Below are 18,623 nucleotides of genomic sequence, written 5' to 3'. Positions count from 1 at the left end.
GGACTGTCACTGAAACAAAATAAAACAGAATAGATAACAAGGTGGGATATAAAAATCATCTAATTAAGATTCCTTTTGGGAAACTTTGAATTGTTAACATTCAGAGGAGACAAAACATCCTACAATCATCTGCTCCCATCCCTTCTGGCAGATGCATTTGGGGTGGACGCTTGATAACAAAGATAAGATAGAATGTCAAATTTCCAAAACTAAACATTTGATTTTCCTAAACATTAGAAACAACTCTTGGCCCAGTGAAGACTTGGTTTTGTTCTAAAGGTAATAAGGAAGTGACATCTGGAAGCTGAGAACTTTGCATTAAATTCAGTGTTGAAATAAATAGAACAAAAGAATGGTTCTGATTTTAGTTCCCATGCAAAAAGGACAAGGGCACTGCCCAGTTCCCCTAGGATTCCACAAAGGGACAAATTTCAGAACTGAGTTTGTCTGGCCTGCTACTTGCCAATGAATTAAAGAGGCAGGAGTTCAAAATGATTTTGTGGATCTGAACTGAAGATTTTCATGGACATTGCCAGATAGAAGAGTTCTCTCTACCAGTACAACTAGTTAGCCTTCCATGACTTAGTATAATAAGTCCTTAGACCATTGGACAAGGCTAAGAAAAGTTAAGCAACTTGTCCAGAGTCAAATAACTGATATGTATCAAGTCCTCTCAAGTCCAAGCTCCATAGAACATTTATCTACCCGCAATATGGAAATATGGCTTCTCTCCAGGGAGGCAGTGACATTCATTAGGACATTATTCTGTAACAATAAGAGGCCCTTTCCAACCAACAGGAACAATCAGCTTCTAAATGGCTCCAGCACAAATAAGTTACAAGCAATTCATGGCTAAGTTTTTGGTGGGAAGGGGTATCCAGGCCTTCCTCTCTCCCAAGACAACCTGTCCTCCAGGAGTTTGTGCAACTTCCTCATCCAGCTCTGGGAGACTCTGATATTAAAACTTTGATTTCTTAGTCATTGTCCTTCAGGAGAGATACCATGGAGCTCAATTAATTACAAAAAGGTAAAGAAAAAGAATTAAGAAGGGTCTTAAAATGCTACCAGTGGTTACAGCTTGTTATACCATTGGTTAGGTAACTGAATGCAGTCATGTTTTAGTCTCCTGATGAAACCTAGTCCTGAGGGCACAGATCTGCCCCCAAAGAGTGTCCACATTTATCACCTCATGGTGAAAAATCAAATCGCCAGCCCCTACCATCAGGTCCAAACAGCCTCCTACTTAGATCCCAAGGATCTTTGTGTTCTCTTTATAGGAGACAAAGATTTAATCTTTTTTTCTTCCTCTGACTTTTATTCTCTTCAGATTGAACCTTCCATTATTGCTGATGAAATCTCGTTCTTTTTTCTTTTGAACTCCTAGTTTTTCTACTATGTATATATATATATATATGTATGTATGTATGTGTGTGTATGTGTGTATTTCACATATATTAAAATGCGGATGTCTATCTACTCCATTCATCTTTTGACAAATGTCTTATTCACTTGACTATGTGCCATAGATACAATTTCAGGGGCTTGCTCATATCCTGGGAATATAAATTAAACTCCCATTTAGAGATTCAATCTCAATTTTTCATTATCATAATTCCCATTTATCAGGTGATTTCATTACAAAAGCTCTGGGTAGGAGTGAATGAAGAACAAAAATTATTCCCACTTTACAGATGGAAAAGTACCTTGGCTGGGTGTATAGAGATCATATTTGGAAACAGAAGACTCAAGTTCATAACTCATCTTGTACACATCCCCAGTGGGCTCAGTATGACCCTAAGTAAAGCACTGAAACCCCAAGTATCAATCAATGTTACAGAGAAGATTCTGACACATGTGAGCAAAGAGAATTATCTCATCTTGGATTCCTTCCAATGAAATGGTGTTTCAGTCTCCATGCTCCCATTTTACTGAGAAAAAAACTTTAGTTTAGAGGAGTTGCATGATTATTCAGGGTCATATAGCTCACCAGAAACAGAACCAGAACTCATCTCACATCTCTTGGTTCCAGACTCAACTCATTCCAGCTAGTATCTTCTCTGGGAGGAAATTTGAAGTAATTCAAAGGATCCTGACTTTGGGATGCCTTTTTAAATTGTCCCTAAGATGACTACTGGAGCAGTCAGAATCCATACTGATAGGTCATAGGAAATCATTTCCTAAACACAGTAGTCATTGAATACACCTATTGGTATTTCAATTATCTCTCTTGTCCATATTGTTCACATCCAATGAAATATGTAGAAAGGAAACTACAATCATCTACTCCCATCCCTTTTTGCGGATGCATTTGGGGTAGAGGCTTGATAACAAAGGTATGGGTAAGATGAAATGTCAAATTTCCAAAACTAAAATAGATTTCAAGAGTTGTCAAAGGCTACCCATGTATGAACTAGAATGTTGTATTCACTTGGCACTACTGCATCACTGGCAAGTGGTTCATCTAGCCTGCCCTTAAAGAATTTTAATGAGGAGGAACCCACACCTTGACAGAGGTAGCCCGTTTTACTTTGCACACACATAAAAAAACTTATCACTTAGAGAGATAAGATGCTACCCCTTCTACTACTTCTTATATAGCCATTATCTCTATGGATCCAGAAGAATTCCAGAAACCATATTATTTAAAAAAAAAACTGAGACCCAGAAAGGTCAAGTAACTTAGTCAAAGATATACAACTAGTTTCAGAGGCAAGATTGAAGGCAAGATCTTAGAATCCAGATCATCGTAGCTGTTTTCTGAAATCAAGTCTTGGAAGATTTCCTTCCTGTACTGCCCCCAAGGTCAAGAAGAAAAAAGTGTAACCCCTTTCTACATGGCAACCCTTAAAATACTTGATCAGAACTATGAGGTCCTTCATGAATCTTCTCTCATCCACTTGTGGCCTGACCTCACCAAGGTCTTCACCATCTTGATTGTTCTCTCCTGGAAGCACTCTAGCTAGTTAATGTCCTCTCTAAATGTGGCACCCAGAGAATAATACCAATCTAAGAGACCAGCATATTGAGGGGTCCCAGGATCAGCCTATGGGGCATCCAGAAGATGTATGGAAATGAAATATATGAGAGACAATGAACCTTTGACTAGCATATTTGATTGTTCTTTCTTTATGACAGCAGAAGCTGACAGCTCCTTTGTGTGATATAGGAGGATCAAGCCAAAAACCTCCTTCACCTGGTGGTCCTGCCTCACTATGAGTTCCTGAATCCTTCAGACTATGTTGAAATGCTGCTTGAAAGAAATCGAATCCTTACCATCTGGATTCCCTCACTGATCCTAGCAGGAGGGGATAAAGATAGTTGGCAATGGTACTATTCTGCCCATCTTGTGATTGTAATCTTTTAGCTAATGTCACTATGAAAAGAGTGGTTACTCACACAGATAGGCCCAAAAGTCTTAGTGCTATTTTTTTTATCTTTAGAAATCTAAAGCAGCACCAAGACTTTGGGGACACCCTGGATAGCTCCTAACCTTTGGAAAAGGACTTTCCAGATATTATCTCCTTTGAACTTAGGAACTCAAGTGAGGAAATAGGCTCTGAGAGTCAGTGAATTGGCAGAGATGACAAAGCATATCCAGCTCCAGTGAGTATGGCCCCATCTCACAGTTTTTTCCCAAACAAGGCCATCACACCTACTTTCTCAGTCTGAATTTGTTATCAAAGCTGTCACCCTCTTGCTTTAGTTGCCTACCACTCATATTTCTTACCTCAAATGCAGCAGATCTAAATCAAAGTTTGCCCTCCCTGTTTTCCCATGTTGCCAAAGCTACTCCTGTTATCTCAAGCACCAGGTTTTTTCCAGGCCTCCCATTTCTCCCTTATGTTAAGCCCTCATCCCTTCTCTCACCTGGAATAATGTAACTGCCTATCTGATCTCCCTGAAGATAATTTCTCAATTTGTATTCAGAAAGGAACATTTTATATTATAAATATATAGCTTTATACCTCTCCATTTCATCTTCCATACAGCAGACAATTTGATTATCCTAGAGCACAGGTCTGACTAAATTGTTCCCCTCATCAAAAAACTTCACTGACTCTCCATTGCATCAGGCACTTTTGGTGTGGGGGCTTGTTGAGCCCTTTTCAGGGCCACTCCTCTACCTTTGGTGTTCACTCGATTCACTCAATTCTTACCTGTGGCTCAAAGAAGCTGGAGCATGCATAAGCAATCACACCCTGGTAAACCACCACAGCAGACAGGCTAAATCAAGTTGAGGATAATCAAAAGGCCTAATAGCCAATGGTGAGTTAGGGGCAGGAGGGAGCAGAGGGGTGATTGTGATGTGAAACACTGTGGAACTCTTAGAGCTTGGTCAGACATCCAAGATGGCAAGGTCATCCATCCACTACATCCTGGGCCATCACCATCTTGACTTTTGTTTTGCCACTGGATTTCAATGACTGTGGAAATGAGAGAGTGAGAGTGATGACTGTGCACCTCTATCTCACTTAAATCCAATTCACCCACGAGTCAGAACATATCACCTTCATGATGTCATTGGTCTTCTTTGAAAACAAAGGACAAACAAGTTTCAAATACAATCGGTCCTATCTGGTGCTTAAAAAAGTACAAATAAATTTTTAAAAAACTATTCCCCATCTAACTCCAATTTACTCTAATAGACTGACCCTCCAAAACCAGAAGTCCTTTAAAGTAGAGTAAGTGGGCCCTGAGAGTTAGCTGGCTATTTTGAGGGAAGCAAGAAAAGGTTGTTGAGAATTGCCTCAAATGATAAAATAAATGGCATCCTCAGGACATATTCTTTCCCCTTTTCCAGTATGACTCATTCTGGGCCCCAAACACAATGAACCTCCTTCTGGATTCCCTAATGCAATATTGTTGAGTAAGTTAGTTCTCAGGAGCATATGTGTGTTATAAAACATTTGGGATTTGGAATTGTGACGTTGATTCAGCAGGCTTTGGGTCTGCTAGGGACTTTTTCTTTTCTGTCTTTGGTTTTTTTTCACCAGAAAGTAATGCTAGAGATAAAAGGAAGAAATGACTAGAGTCAAACCTTCCTTCCTACACTGACTTCAGCACTTGTTAGTCGTGTGCCCTTAACTACTTCCCCCAATCTCTGTAACCTCATGTACTCTATCTTCAAAATGAAGGAAAACATCCTTTTATTGGCCTGAATGAAATAGACTTCAACAAATGGTTCAATTTTATCTAACTTTTAAACCAATTATGTTGTGCCTATTAAATTAAGCCACCGTGCTAAGGAAGTCTGCCCTCAAGAAGATGCCCTTTACTGGGAAGATGGAGACCATCCACAGAGAAGTGCACATCTGTGTCCCAATTAATGTGAATAATGAATGTCAGTGACTGGATATATTTGAATTATACTATTTGAAATAATATTTATATAAAATACAGTTATTTCTTCTACACCAGGATAAATATGAAGTCCATTCAAGTAATGCAACCACTATGTGACATTCTTTATTTGAATTCATCAGTATCAGCTGAGATTTTTCCTAAATTTTAAGGAACATGATAATGGCTGTCCATTATAAACATGGGGCACCTGCTCTGTTCCAAGTAACCCATTCCTTGCCATTCCTCCAGTAAATTTCTTGTTTCTGTTCTCTCTTCATGCTTATCTTCTAGAACCTCTCAGGTGGCTGTCAGATGCCAGCTTCTCGTTTCCTTTATCACTCCTGGTAACTCCCACATAATTCCACCTCCATCTTGAAGCTCCATATTGCTATTTCTTTCTTATGCTTGCAAATATCTCCTCTGAGATTCCCTTCCTAATTCTCTCTTCTTCTGGCTCCCCCATCCAATATTCCCTGTCAATGAAGGTATGAGACATTGTTAACACTGTGGGTGGAGATCTCAGAAGTGGTGCCCAAAATAGAGAGACTAGCATGAGGACTATGACTCACAAATGTCTCTGGCTTCACGAAGGTAAAGTTAGCAAAATGCTGAAGTCGGTATCACCCACCTTCAAAGCCTGGTAATATGCTCCTGTGAAATAGTGACACTCTCTGGAGAGTTTAATTCAGTGGGCAGTAGGTAAGGGAGAACTAACAAATGTCCATTGGGATTACTAATGGACCACGGTGGAATATTAGAACTCCATAAAAGTCCTTGTCTTCTATCTCAAGTGACCTAGAGCCACATTTTTTACCAGTGTCTCATAAAGTCTGATGAATCCTATCAAGCTAGAGTAGTTCCAAGTATGGCCTTAGACATCATAGTATCATCCACTTAGAGCTAGGTCATTGAGACCAATTACCTCATAGAAAAAGATAGAAAAAGTGAAGCAAAGAGAGTTTGACTTGTCCAGGGTTATAAAATTGATAAGTGTCTTAGGTTGTATTTCAACCCAGGTTGACCTCAAACTTAGTGTCCTATCAATACCTAACATTGCCTCTCATGATAGTCTAGCTGTCTGTTGTCAAAGGATCAGCCAAGTTCAAACCAGAGGTCTATCATTGACCTGATTACAGGAGGATAAAAGATATTTTTAGCAACAGCAACTCTCACCAACCTTTCCCTGTTCCCTCTCCATTCTCCATGTCAATCTATTCTGTGGGGTGGAGATGGGAAGTCTATGTCAAAACCCTGAGAACCAGCACCCTTGAAACCACAGATCTTTGATGGATCAAACAGTTCACATGGAGGATCAGTCAATGGATTATAATATAGGGCAGCATATGAAGGAGGAGTTTTAAACCCATCCCAAAGACATGGCTGTTGGGACCTAACTCATCTTCTGAGAGGATTCTTCAAGAGCAGGCTATAGGAGTGATGCCAAAACACTAGCGTTGTGACTTGATGTTCTCATTGTGTTCCTGGACAAATACAGCATGACCTGGCTCTACCAACTACTTCATTCCAGGAAGGTATATATATTTGGGGGCTAAAACAATCTGCCAAATCACTAAGACCCACTTCCTCAGGCTTAAAGGACTTCTGGTCTTTTCATCAGAGTATGGATGCCTACCAAATTAATTGATCATTCAATCATAAGAATTTCTATTAAGTGCCACTAGGTTCTAGGCATAACCCTGAAGTTGACTCATCAGATCTAAACCATATTCTTATGCCAAATATAAGGAGGGTTGATAAAAAAACAAACAAACAAGCTTTGAATGTTGGAAATTATTTTTATTTTTTCAACTGAAATGCAAATTGAGGTTATGGATTTTCACTGCAGGAATGGATCAATATGAAGGAAACCATATAGTCCATGACTTTGATAATCAGGTAAAGAGAGTAAATACCATACATCCTGTGTGGCTCAAGTGTTTTCAGAAATCCCTGTTGATCCATGGGAGCTATCACTAAACATTTTGCCTGATAAAATGCTGAACAATTCACCCTACAGGATTTAGATGCTGTGATCTGAAAATCTTTGCTACATGGCTCGGATATTCATGTGTTGAACCAAAGGAGGTGGCAGCCGGCTGCCTCCCAGGTCACTGGGCAGATGGGGCTTCCTCTAGCAAAGGTAGAGATCTGACAATAGGGCTCCAACACTATACCCTTCTCCTCAGGGTCAGGTCTTATTACCAATATTCAGAATGTTATCAGAGTGACACAAATGGGAGCATTGCTTGCAAATAAAATTTCAGAACTTGGCACTTTCTGACTCATTTTTTGTTGCTTTAAATCACTTTCCTGGAAACATAAGTAATACTCCTTACACAAATTGCATGGCAGCCAAGAAATCCAATTATTCTAAATCTATAAATCACAGGTTGTCAGTCCCCAAAAGGGAAGAAACATGGGATGGGAATTGTTTGAAATGTCAATGGCCAACAAAATAGACAGAACATTGGCAATATGTCATTGCCAGGAAACAGGTAGTGTTAGTGAAGCCTGGGACTGGGAGATGGAAGTGTCTTTCAAATCATCTAGCTCAAATCTATCATTTTACAGATGAGGCTGAAGAAAAAGAAATTTATCCAATGTAAGACGGACTAAAAAAAATTAACAAAACTTGGGATTCAAATCTAAGGTTACTAAGCCCCTCTCTGGCAACCTTTCTCCATCTGTCCTCTTTCCCTAGATCTCTCTCTCTCTCTCTGTTTTTGTCTTTGTCACTCTCTGCCTCTATCTCTGTCTCTGTCTCTCTTTCTCTGGTTCTGTCTGTTTCTCTTATCTCTTAACTGGTTTGAATTTTTTTCTTCACCTCCTCTTCTGTCCTGAATCATTACTTTGCAACTTTTCCTTCTTTTAAGCTTTCCATTTCTGTCTTTCTTTCCCCTTCACCCTTTTTTCTTCACTCTCTTTTCTCCTTCCCTCTTTACCTGCCCCCTTTTCAAATCTCTCTTTAAAAATGAATAGTAAGGGGGGCAGGGCAGCTAGATGGTGTAGTGGCTAGAGCACCAACCCTGGAGTCTGGAGGGCCTGAGTTCAAATCCAGACTCAGATGCTTAATGATTGCCTAGTTGTGTGACCTTGGGCAAGTCTAAAAAAACAACAAAACAAAAATGAATAGTAAGGAATTAAAGATAATTCTTTTGAACTGCCTAATTCCTTTTAATATTGAAAAACAGTTTCTATTAACATATTACAATGAGAAGAAAATAGAGGTGGGGAGTGCCTTTCCTCTGTACTGTTGGTCTCCATCTCAGATGAGTATCTAATAGGAATAAGACCAATCTGTGCTTCCTCTTTCACCAAACAGGGCCCACTGGCCTCACCTTCTCTCCTTCATTAGCAGCTCTTTTTTCCATGACACTTCTGGCAGCCCTTGACTGATTTCAACTTGAATCCTATTTCTGACAATTCCAGAGACACTGAATTTCCTAAGTTAGAACTTCACTTACTTCAGGCCAGCTTCTTGACCACAGACGACTCTTGAGTGTGAGCTCCAACCCAGAGGGCTCCATTATCAGTCACAGGGAGACATGGAGAAAACCTGCTGATGAGTTTTCCTTCCAGATCAACCAATAAGGATCTCTATCTCCTCCTCAATATAGAGTTGCTTGTTTCACAAGGACCCCTGGGATTCCCTGAACCCTCTAAGATCACTGCATAGAGAAGAAAGGACTACATATCATCTAGTAGAGAGGAAAAACAGGAAAAGAAACACAGGGCCTTTTTAACTTTCTAATCAGCAAACATTGAAGGCTGGAATGAAGAGAACACAGTAATACATGTATTTCAGCTGTTAGCTCCCACTGGCCCTATGGCCTGGAGTTCCCCATTACCATGCCATCTAACAGCTGTTTGGAGCTAATGAGCCCTTGGCTCTGGGAGGCACTTGGAATAATTCTATCACCCAACTCTTAGGAATCAACCCAGAACTGTTAATATCAACATTCAAGGTAGAAACGGGCAGCTAGTGCCACAGAAGGATTCAAGTTTTCAGAAAGACATGGAAGCCCAATTGCCTATCCACAAGGTAGCCACTGGGCTCATATCTGAAGGACTGGCAGTGAGAAGAGGCTGCCTCCTTGGGGTCAATGATTTGGTACTTAAAATTGCACAATAAATCTTTGCCCAAAAGATGGTGATGCATATGAAGAGGGATTCTGCTTCTTGCCCAGCTTTGCAGAGTTGAACCCTAAAGAGAAAGGAAGCAAGATGAAGGGCTCATTTTGAAACCCATGGGTCCCATTTAGCTCCAGAACTCCTGAAGCTAGTTCAGATAATAATTATTCAGAAACACTTGAGTTCCCCTCCATGAACACAGTCTGTAATAGCTCTGGCAAGAGTCTTCAACCAAATCGACAACACTGTGAATCGTAAATAGCCAAGTCAATATAAAAAGAATATAAAGTATTATATTTGTTCTCCATTCCTCATGCAAGGATAAAGACAATCTCATTAGAAAACTGGTTTGAACTGAGAAAATCTTATCACCTATGATAGGTAAGAGAGGGTAGACAGGACACTGGAGGGAAAGATCTTCTGTCCTTCATTCCTTCTCCTCTTGGCTTGCAAGCAGCCAGTTTTGCTACAAGATGGCACTGCTATCACTGGCTTTATACTATTTACAATGGAAATCCTCACCCAATATTCCAGAGAAGACTTGGGGGGGGGGGGGGCTGCCATGATCTCTACAATTATCAGGCAATTTGTCCCTCTATATCCTTCTCTCTGAATCCCTATGATTTGCAGTTGAAGGCTGCCTACACTTCTTTTATTTACTATACTTACTGCTTCCTCATGCTTTCCCTTCCATTGCTCCCTCCGTTCTATTGTGAATAACAGGGCCCTCATAGGAAACCCCTTCCTCTCACAGATCTTCCCCTTCTTTGTTAACAAGGAAACCTAACTCTAGAGACAGCACACCCTTCCCTGCATTCTCTCTACTGTCAATGTGCCTTCTCTCATGACAACTTCTAGTGTTTGATGAAGAGGACAGATAAACCTACTTCTTGTTTCCCACTAGCAACTCTAGACCCCCTCCCCTTCCTTCTGCAAATATTATTCTTCCAAGATTTACTTCCCCATTGAGTTCCTTGTCATACTCCTCCACCACGACTCGAGGCATCATTCCTTCTTTTTTTTTAATATAGATTTTTTGCAAGGCAATGGGGCTAAGTGACTTGCCCAAGGCCACACAGCTAGGTAATTATTAAGTGTCTGAGGCTAGATTTGAACTCGGGTACTCCTGACTCCAGGGCTGGTACTCTATCCACTGCGCCACTTAGCTGCCCCATTCCTTCTTTCTCAGGGAGTTGAATGCAGTGCAGGTCTCATGGTCTTCCTCTCCAGCCCGACTCCTTTCCTAGGACTTTAGGACTCCTAAATATTTATGTAGACATGCTTTAAAGTAGCCAAACTGACACCACCCCCCAAATGATGGTTCAACTCTTAATGACTAGCATCTTAACTTCACCAGAGACACAAAAATAGTTGTAATATTATTGCTCAGAATTGATTCACCTCCAGTCCAAACATCTGAACTTCTTCCATATAGCCATTTCCTCCCGTTCTTCCATCTTTCCTTTCTGCAACTCTCCTTCATTTTTATGGAAATCTCCAAGAATCCCCATTCCTCCCTGCTTTAAAACTCTTTCCCTCCTTTTTCTGGTCTTACTTTTCACCCTCTGGAATTGCCTTGCACTGTCCTGTCCCTTTGAAGTGTTTGCTCTCTTATTCCAGCATCACTAATCCCCCTGTGAACTTTGCTCTTCCACATCTGCCTGCTCACTTCCTACTTAGAATCTGTTGACAACATCTCTAGAGGCCAAAATAAAACAGCCTTGAAAGCTCCCAGCACACTTTTATCCCATCTACATTCAACCAGGACTTTATTGCAGCAAAGCCATCCCTACTCAGCTCCCATCCCTTGTGGGGTCTGTTCCAAACATTTCTCTTCTCAAGACAATTACAGTAATTCTTCCTCCTCAGCCCCCAGAAGAGGATCCTACCTGATGCTTTACCAAAAACAAACAAAAAAACAAAAAACTAAGGCTATCTATGGGACTTCTCTATTTTCCTAACTTCTTGTTCACCACAAATTCACTATCTCTCCTCCCCCCATTCTCTCCTTAGATGCAGCTTCATGGTGGTCCTTCTGCTTCCTGAAACCAACTGCTCTTCCATGATTGTACTTGTTCTTAACCTCCATAACAATGTCCCTTCTGAAATTTTAATTTCTGATTTCCTATCATTCTACTGCCTGAAAACAAGATCCATTTTCTCTAATCCTTAAAATAAACCAGAAACCCCCACAACCTTTCAGTTGATTCTGCCAGTCCAAGTTATCATACCTCCTCAATTTCACTATAAAACTCCTAGAAAGAAGGTATCTCCATTTGCTGTCATCACTTCTTCACCTCTTACTTCTTAACCCCTTGTAATCTGACCCATCATCCTATGACTAGCCTTCAAAATTATGAATGATCTCTTAACTGTTTAAGGTCTTTGGGCCTCTCTGTGACTTTTAACACTGTTGATTTCTCTCTCCTCCCAGACAGTTTTTCTTCCCTGAGTTTTCATTAATTTGTCTTATTTCTTTTCTCAACTGTGTTCCTATGTCTTCTCTGTCTCCTCTCCCCTCCCCTATCTATCCTTCTCTTCCACTTCCCTCTCCTCTCCTCCCCAACCCACTACTATATGATAACTACTCATTCACAATCATTCCCCAGTGTCTCTCAGACCTTTATGGGTCATATATTCCTTATGGTCACAACTGAGCACAATCTAGGACAGGGTGATTTGTCTACCTATAATTATTGTCTCCTTTGAGTCTCCCAACACCCCTCAGGGAAGTGTTATTCTTATCCCCATTATACTGTTGAGGAAACTGGGAGATAGGAAATTGAGTGACTTGACCAAGGCCATACAACTAAGGCCAGATCTGAACCCAGGTCTTTCTGACTCCAGGCCTAGGGTTCAATCCACTTTGCTACAAGAAGTGTCTAACTTGAGTGGGAAAATTAGAATCTAGCACCTGCTCCCCCTTTTCTGGCTTCATTTATAACTCTGATCCACTACAACTGCCCCAGCTCCTCCGCAAATTGTGAATGTCAAAGATTGGTGTCGCTCTACATCCACATTGATCTTGCAGTTTAAAGATCCTTTATTTCAGCATTCTAAAAAGGGGTTTAAAGTTGTCTTCCGGTTTCCTAATTCTGTCGGACAGGGAGCTGCACCAGATGGCAGTGAATTGGGTATTTCCAGAACTGGCCTTGCAAGTACTACATGAAGATTGTGTTGGCCAAATTTTCTAGCAGTTTTTAGGGATTTACTGCAAAGGTTCCTAAAATTCACAGTAGCATCTCCAAGGTGATGAAAGGAGGGCAAAGAAGACAGCCAACAAGCAATCTAGTCCTTCTCCTCAAGGTTCAGAAAGAGACCCCACATTGGATCTGAATGGAATCTAGATCCTTAAAAGTTTGTCTGGTTTTGATTTCCTGTCTTCCCTCACCCCAAGCACAGTTTCACCGAATAGATCTCTTCTAGGGCATCTCCCAACCAGGTGAATGGAACATATTTTATCTAGAAACACCAAATGACCATCAAAGGGGTTCAATAAATCTCCTCCACTAAAGAGCTGCCACCAGAGAGGGATGGTGCTGAGAGATGTGAGTGGTTTCATTTAGGCAGACACTTTAAAAAGTCCCGGCTCCAAACCTTGGCTATCTATAAATCAAAGCAGAAATACCACCAGACAAGCATCTTGAGGGGCTGTAGGCATGCCGGAACTCCGCGGGCAATAAAGGACAAACCGAGGCACGATGTCTGCGTATCTGGTCACCAGTAAAAGGGCAGAGGGGCTGAGTCACGCGTGGCCACGGCTCCCTAAAGCGCGTGGTTTACAGAGGGGCGGCCCAGACCCCAAAGCTTGCGGGTGCAGGGGCCTCCCTTGTCCAGCCCAGTCGGCAGCTGCGTGGTCTTACAGCTTGTAAGAGAAAGGGAGGCAGGGAGGGAGGAAGGGGAGAAGAGGAGGGAAGGGGCGGCCGGGCCTGCCGGCTGCGCTGCAGAGCCCCGGGCCCTCGGCCAGCCCTGGGGTGCGGGTGCGAATCTCGGCACCTCCGCTTGAGGAGGGAAGCGCCATGGCCAGGGCCCCGCGGCCAGTGGGCACCCAAGGGCGGGTTTCACCCCAGGCCTCCCCGGCTGTGCCCGCCGTGCCCGGGCCCCGCGGGGCTGGGGCGCCCCCGGCCTGCTCTGGGCGCTCCGGGCCTCGGCCCGGGCACACGGCCAGGCCAAGCCTCGGGGCCGCGCCCCTTGCCGACGCCCCGGGCGGCGTGGGGGCGCCCCGTGGCCGAGGGGGCCTTGGCTGGGAGGGACACGGGGGGGGGGGGGGCTCAGTGCGCAGCCCGGGAGAGGCCCGGGAGCTGGGCCTGCGGGGCGGGGAGGGACGCTTCCGGAAGGGGAGGGGCGGGCCGGGGAGAGGGGGCGGGGCGCTTCCGGAAGGGGCGGGCCGGGCCGGGCCGGGGAGAGGGGGCGGGGCGCTTCCGGAAGGGGCGGCCCCCCCCCGCGGCCAGGCTCGTTTGCGCCCCCTGGCGCCGGCGCCGCGAGTCGCCTCGCACGGAAGCGGGGAGCTTCCTTGGCGCCCCTTGGCGGCCTGTGCCGGGCCCGGGGCTCGGGGGCGCCCCGTCCCGTCTAGGCTGCCGGCTCGGTCTCGGTCCGGGTCCGGACCCCCCCCCCCCCCGGGCTGACCCTCCTCCGCGCGGGCCCCCACTTCCCCGGGCTCGGCCGGCCTGACGTCACCGCCGAACTCTGACCCCGGAGGCGGAAGGGCGGGGGGCGTGGAGTGCCCGAGGACACCGTGAGCAGGCGCGCACCCCCGGGAGTGTGTGTGCACGCGCGTCTGGGCACCCCGCGGGCCCGTCTCTCCGTCCGTCTCGCTGCTCGCTGTCTCTCCGTCTCTGTCTCTCTGCCCCTCTGTCTCTGTATTTAGCCGCAGCTTCCGGCTGCCTCAGAGCGGAGCCGGAAATGACGCCTGCGGGGTCTCGGCCGGAAGAACGCCGACGCGGCAGGGGGCGCCCCCGCGCCGCGCGGCCCGACCTCCCCCGAGCCGCCCCCGCCCGCCCGTGCGCATGCTCCGCGCGGGGCAGCGGCGAGGGGCGGGGCTCGACGGCGCACGGAGCGCCGGGCGCACGCGCGTCGCCCGTCCGACGTCATCGGTCGGCGCCGAGAGGAAGCGGCCGAGCGGCGGCGGGCGCATGGCGGCGGGCTACGCCGCGGCCTCGGGGCTGCGGCCGCCCACCTTCGCGGCGGCCCGGGCGCTGGTGAAGCCCGGCTCCTGCCTGAGCGTGGGCCCGCACCGGAGGCACGTGGCGCTGGCGCCGCGCTTCCTGGGCCGCAAGCGCAGCGGCCTCCGGGAGCAGCTGGACCGGGAGCTGCTGCGCTACTCGGAGAGGTGGGGCCGGGCCGGGCCGGGCGGGGGGCGGGGGGCGGGCCGGGGCCTGCGGCCTCCCGGGGGCCCCGCGCTGACCCTCCCCTCCCCCGCAGCCTGCGCGGCGTGCCCGTGGCCTACGACAACCTGCGGCTCGTGGGCGAGCTGGGCGACATCCACGACGACCAGGGCCACGTCCACGTGCGCATCGAGGCCGACTTCGTCGTGTTCTGCCCGGAGCGGGGCCAGAGGCTGCTGGTGGGTGCGGGCCCGGGGCCGGGCGGGGGCGGGGGGCCCCGGGGAGCCCCGGGACACGCCTGGTTTGGGGCTGGGGGCCGAAGCTGCAGCCGGGCGCCCCCTCTCCTCCTCGCAGGGCACCGTCAACAAGGTGGCGCCCAGCCACCTGGGCTGCCTGGTCCACGGCTGCTTCAACGCCTCGGTGCCCAAGCCGGAGCACATGCCCCCGGAGCAGTGGCAGGGCCTGGGCGTCCGCGTGGGTGACCAGCTGGAGTTCGAGGTGGCCCGCCTGGACTCGGACGCCGCCGGCGTGTTCTGCATCCGAGGCACGCTGCTGCCGGACAGGTGAGTGGGGCGCGGGCAGGCCCAGACTTCCCCCCTCGTTTCTCCTAACAGCCTGGTGGGGTTTTTTTTAATTTGAGGAAGCTGTTTATCATCCTAAAACGGCGAATTTAGTTGGAAGTCATGGGATCCACAGCCTCGCGGCTCCAGGCAGCACCAGGGCCCACTCTTACTGCACTTAGACACAGAGCTTGTGGCCTTTAGGGTTATTATAAGTGCAGTGTAACTTTGAACTGATGCAGCCTGTAATAGTTTGAGGGAAAATTCTCTTGGATTTGTGCCGTTGGTCCCTTGGGATTTGTTCCAGTGACAAGTCCCCAGTGTGAGCCCAGGGCTGCAGGGGGTTCTTCAGAGACAAGAACCCACAGGTGGTATTGGTGCTATTGGTGAGATTGTCTAGAGCCCTCAGGCAGAGGTCAGGAACCTGTACCTTGGGCTCAATTTGTCTTGGCCCATGGCCCATCAGGGCACTGGTTACCAGTACAGGAACTTGCCCTTAGTTGGGTAGAGATCCCTAAGTTTAGTAGACAGGGCCACAGCCTCCCTGTTCTGATTGAAAACAAAGTGATATCCAGTTAACTGGTGATTTGGGGGAGGCCGGGGAGTGGCTATCCCACCAGTGGGGTGGTGCTTGTCCTAGTAAAGGAGCTGCAAGAAGAACTGAGCCTTGACAGGGCTGTGAGTGAGCTCTCAGTGGCACTTTATCTCAGTCCTCACCTATACACCCCACCCCCACCCCCACCCCCCCCACACATAGGCATCTCACCCTGGAGCATCCCTGCATTCTCTAATCTCTATCTTCTCCTCAGCTTGTCGCCCGCTTGCCCTGCAGTTCCCAAAGAATCTGGTGATGTTGATATGGAGACTGAGTCTGGAGCAGGGGAAGAGAAGCCAAAGAAGAAGAGAAAGAAGACAAAACCACCACTCCCTGCAAACTGTGACCTGACACCAGCTGCTGGGCCTCCTGATGTGGCCGAAGCAACAGAAACTGACCCCCAGACCCCCGGGGTTAGAAATGGCTTGTCTCAAGAGCAGGAACCCCAGAGGAAGAAGAAACATCACCCAGAAAAGCTGGAGCAAGATCCTCTGTGGCATGCCAGTGACTCTAGTGGCTACCAGAGCGACCACCAGAAGAAGAAGAAAAAGAGAAAAAAGCACAGTGAGGAGTCAGAGGGACCTGCTACCCCAGAAGAGCCAAGACCAAGAAAGAAAAAGAAAAAGGAAAAGGAGTGAACCCCTTTGAGCAGGGAGGGGAAGGCCAGAGGGGACTGTCAGGCCACTGGGCCAAAGGAATGGCCCAAGGATACACCCACTAGTCTGGAAAGAGAAATTGTTCTCCGTGGACATTTTAATGTTCCAGAGAATAAAAAGCAACTAGAATCAAGGGTCGAATTCCAGTCTTTTTGCCCAAAGATGTGGGTGCCGAGTATCACGTCTGGGCTGCTCCTGACACCTGTTGGGCCTCCAAGGCGAGTAGTCCTTGGTGTCCAAGGGAGAAGACCAGGGACGGAGGCTGCAGCACCCTGTCTTCAAGGGCCACACAGTGGGTGGCTAGTCAGGCAGAGGCAGTTTGATCTTTGCTCCTGGTGCTTCCCTCATTTCTGGGTAGACTGATCCCAGCAACAAGCTCCCATTTCTGTAGTGCTTGCTGGGGGCCAGGTAGGCCCGGGCAAGTGCCTTCCCACTAACTCATTGGGCCCTGGCACAGAGTGCGTTCCATGATGTCAGCCCTCACGACAACCTGGAAAGGAAAGACCCAGCCAGACCATGGGGCTTGGGAGAGTCACCCAGCTGACAGCTTCTGAGACTGGATTTGAACTAAAGGCTTCCAGGCCAAGTGCTCTAAATCCTGAGCCTCCTTAGCTGTAGCCTGAAGTTAGGCCTTACATTAAGAAAACTTGGTAGATAGGCAGAATAGGATAAAATTGATTTCCTGAAGTATTCATTTTTGGGGAAGCTTGTTCTGGAAGTATTTTTCATCATGTCATATTTTAAGAGTTTTCATTAAGAGAATTTTAATTTGCAGTTTTTTCTGGAGTGAGGAGGAATTTCTCGTGAAAGTTAAAATGTGCATATTCTAATAAAGTGCTTTGTTGTGGGTTGTATGTAGCTTTATAAATGTCAGTATTACCAGAGTGCCTTTTAAATTGCATAATAAAAACCATTTTTATTTAGTTTAACTTTTTTTTTTAAACTTGAATTCAGTTGTGACTTTTAAGTAGGTTTTAGATTCTGCTAATACACGGACAAATGGTATCACTCACTAAAGCTTAGGCTGCAATTTGGCTTAATTTGGACAACAGAATTTTATTAAGCTTTATATTTGATTTTTTTTTAACTTAATGCGAGAAATGAGTGCATTTTCTTTGTCCTCAGCTCCATCATCACCGAGGCCAAGTCATTCATGACTGACTGTAACCTTAATCTGTTGCCTCTTTGCGCATAGGCCTTTGTGGTCTGGGTTTTTCGAAGAAAGAAGTATTTAGGGATGACAAATAAAGAGCCAGCTTACCATAGTCAGGAAAAGAAGCCTGCCTCCTCTGCCATCTTCCCTTGATGATCCAGACAGGCAGCTGCTGAGAAAGATTGGATGTGCCTTTTTATGGAGATAAAGCCAGGACTAAAGTCTCTTAAGTGAAATCCGTTTTGAATATAAAACTGAGTTCTGTATTTCCTTCCTTAAGTTGAGATCTCACATGCCTTTTCTATAAGAACCTGTATTGGACCAGCAGTTTTCCACTTGGTGGCTGTGACCTAAAGTAACTGGTTTCCCCACTGAGCCCCTTTATTTGTAGAATAAAAGGATGGACTAGAGGACCTGTAGGGCCCCTCCAGCTCTTACACTTGGATCCTAAAATACAGTAATCTGGGCAGTAGCAGGTGGGTTTGGACTGGTCCCAGGAATAGTGGAACAAACAGCAAGTTCATATGAAGCATTTTTGTTTATCAAATAAAAGGACAGGACAGGAGGGAGTCAGGTTATTGAAATCCTAGGTCAAAATGACCAAAAAGGATGGGCAGGGAGAAAAGGGGAGGAGGTTCACTGTCTAAACTAGTCCTAGTCATAAGTATTGGTTAAGATTAATGACAATCCATTAAGATTTAGTGTGCTGACTAAGGAAAACTAAGGTCTAGGGAATTGAAAATTTTGGATGTAGGGACACAGGAATCCCGTATCAATAAATCTGTAGTAACTTGGTTGTATACATAATTCCAACTTCTTTTTGACTTTAGTGAGGAAAATGTCAAATTAGTATTTTTCCCT

General features: G+C 46.1%; 1 protein-coding gene across 1 annotated transcript; it reads left to right on the top strand.

The window, feature by feature from the left end:
- The first annotated feature begins 14,551 nt into the window (after nt 1-14,551).
- On the top strand, nt 14,552-17,538 carry POLR1F (RNA polymerase I subunit F). The gene is made up of 4 exons (XM_074195443.1): nt 14,552-14,803; nt 14,896-15,037; nt 15,153-15,361; nt 16,168-17,538. The coding sequence occupies exons 1-4, from the start codon at nt 14,607-14,609 to the stop codon at nt 16,589-16,591; spliced, it is 972 nt and encodes a 323-aa protein (XP_074051544.1). The 5' UTR covers nt 14,552-14,606; the 3' UTR covers nt 16,592-17,538.
- Nucleotides 17,539-18,623: the final 1,085 nt, after the last annotated feature.

The sequence above is a fragment of the Macrotis lagotis genome, chromosome 7 (assembly GCF_037893015.1).
Source record: "Macrotis lagotis isolate mMagLag1 chromosome 7, bilby.v1.9.chrom.fasta, whole genome shotgun sequence".
NCBI lineage: Eukaryota > Metazoa > Chordata > Mammalia > Peramelemorphia > Peramelidae > Macrotis > Macrotis lagotis.
This window is presented reverse-complemented; position numbering and strand designations above follow the sequence as displayed.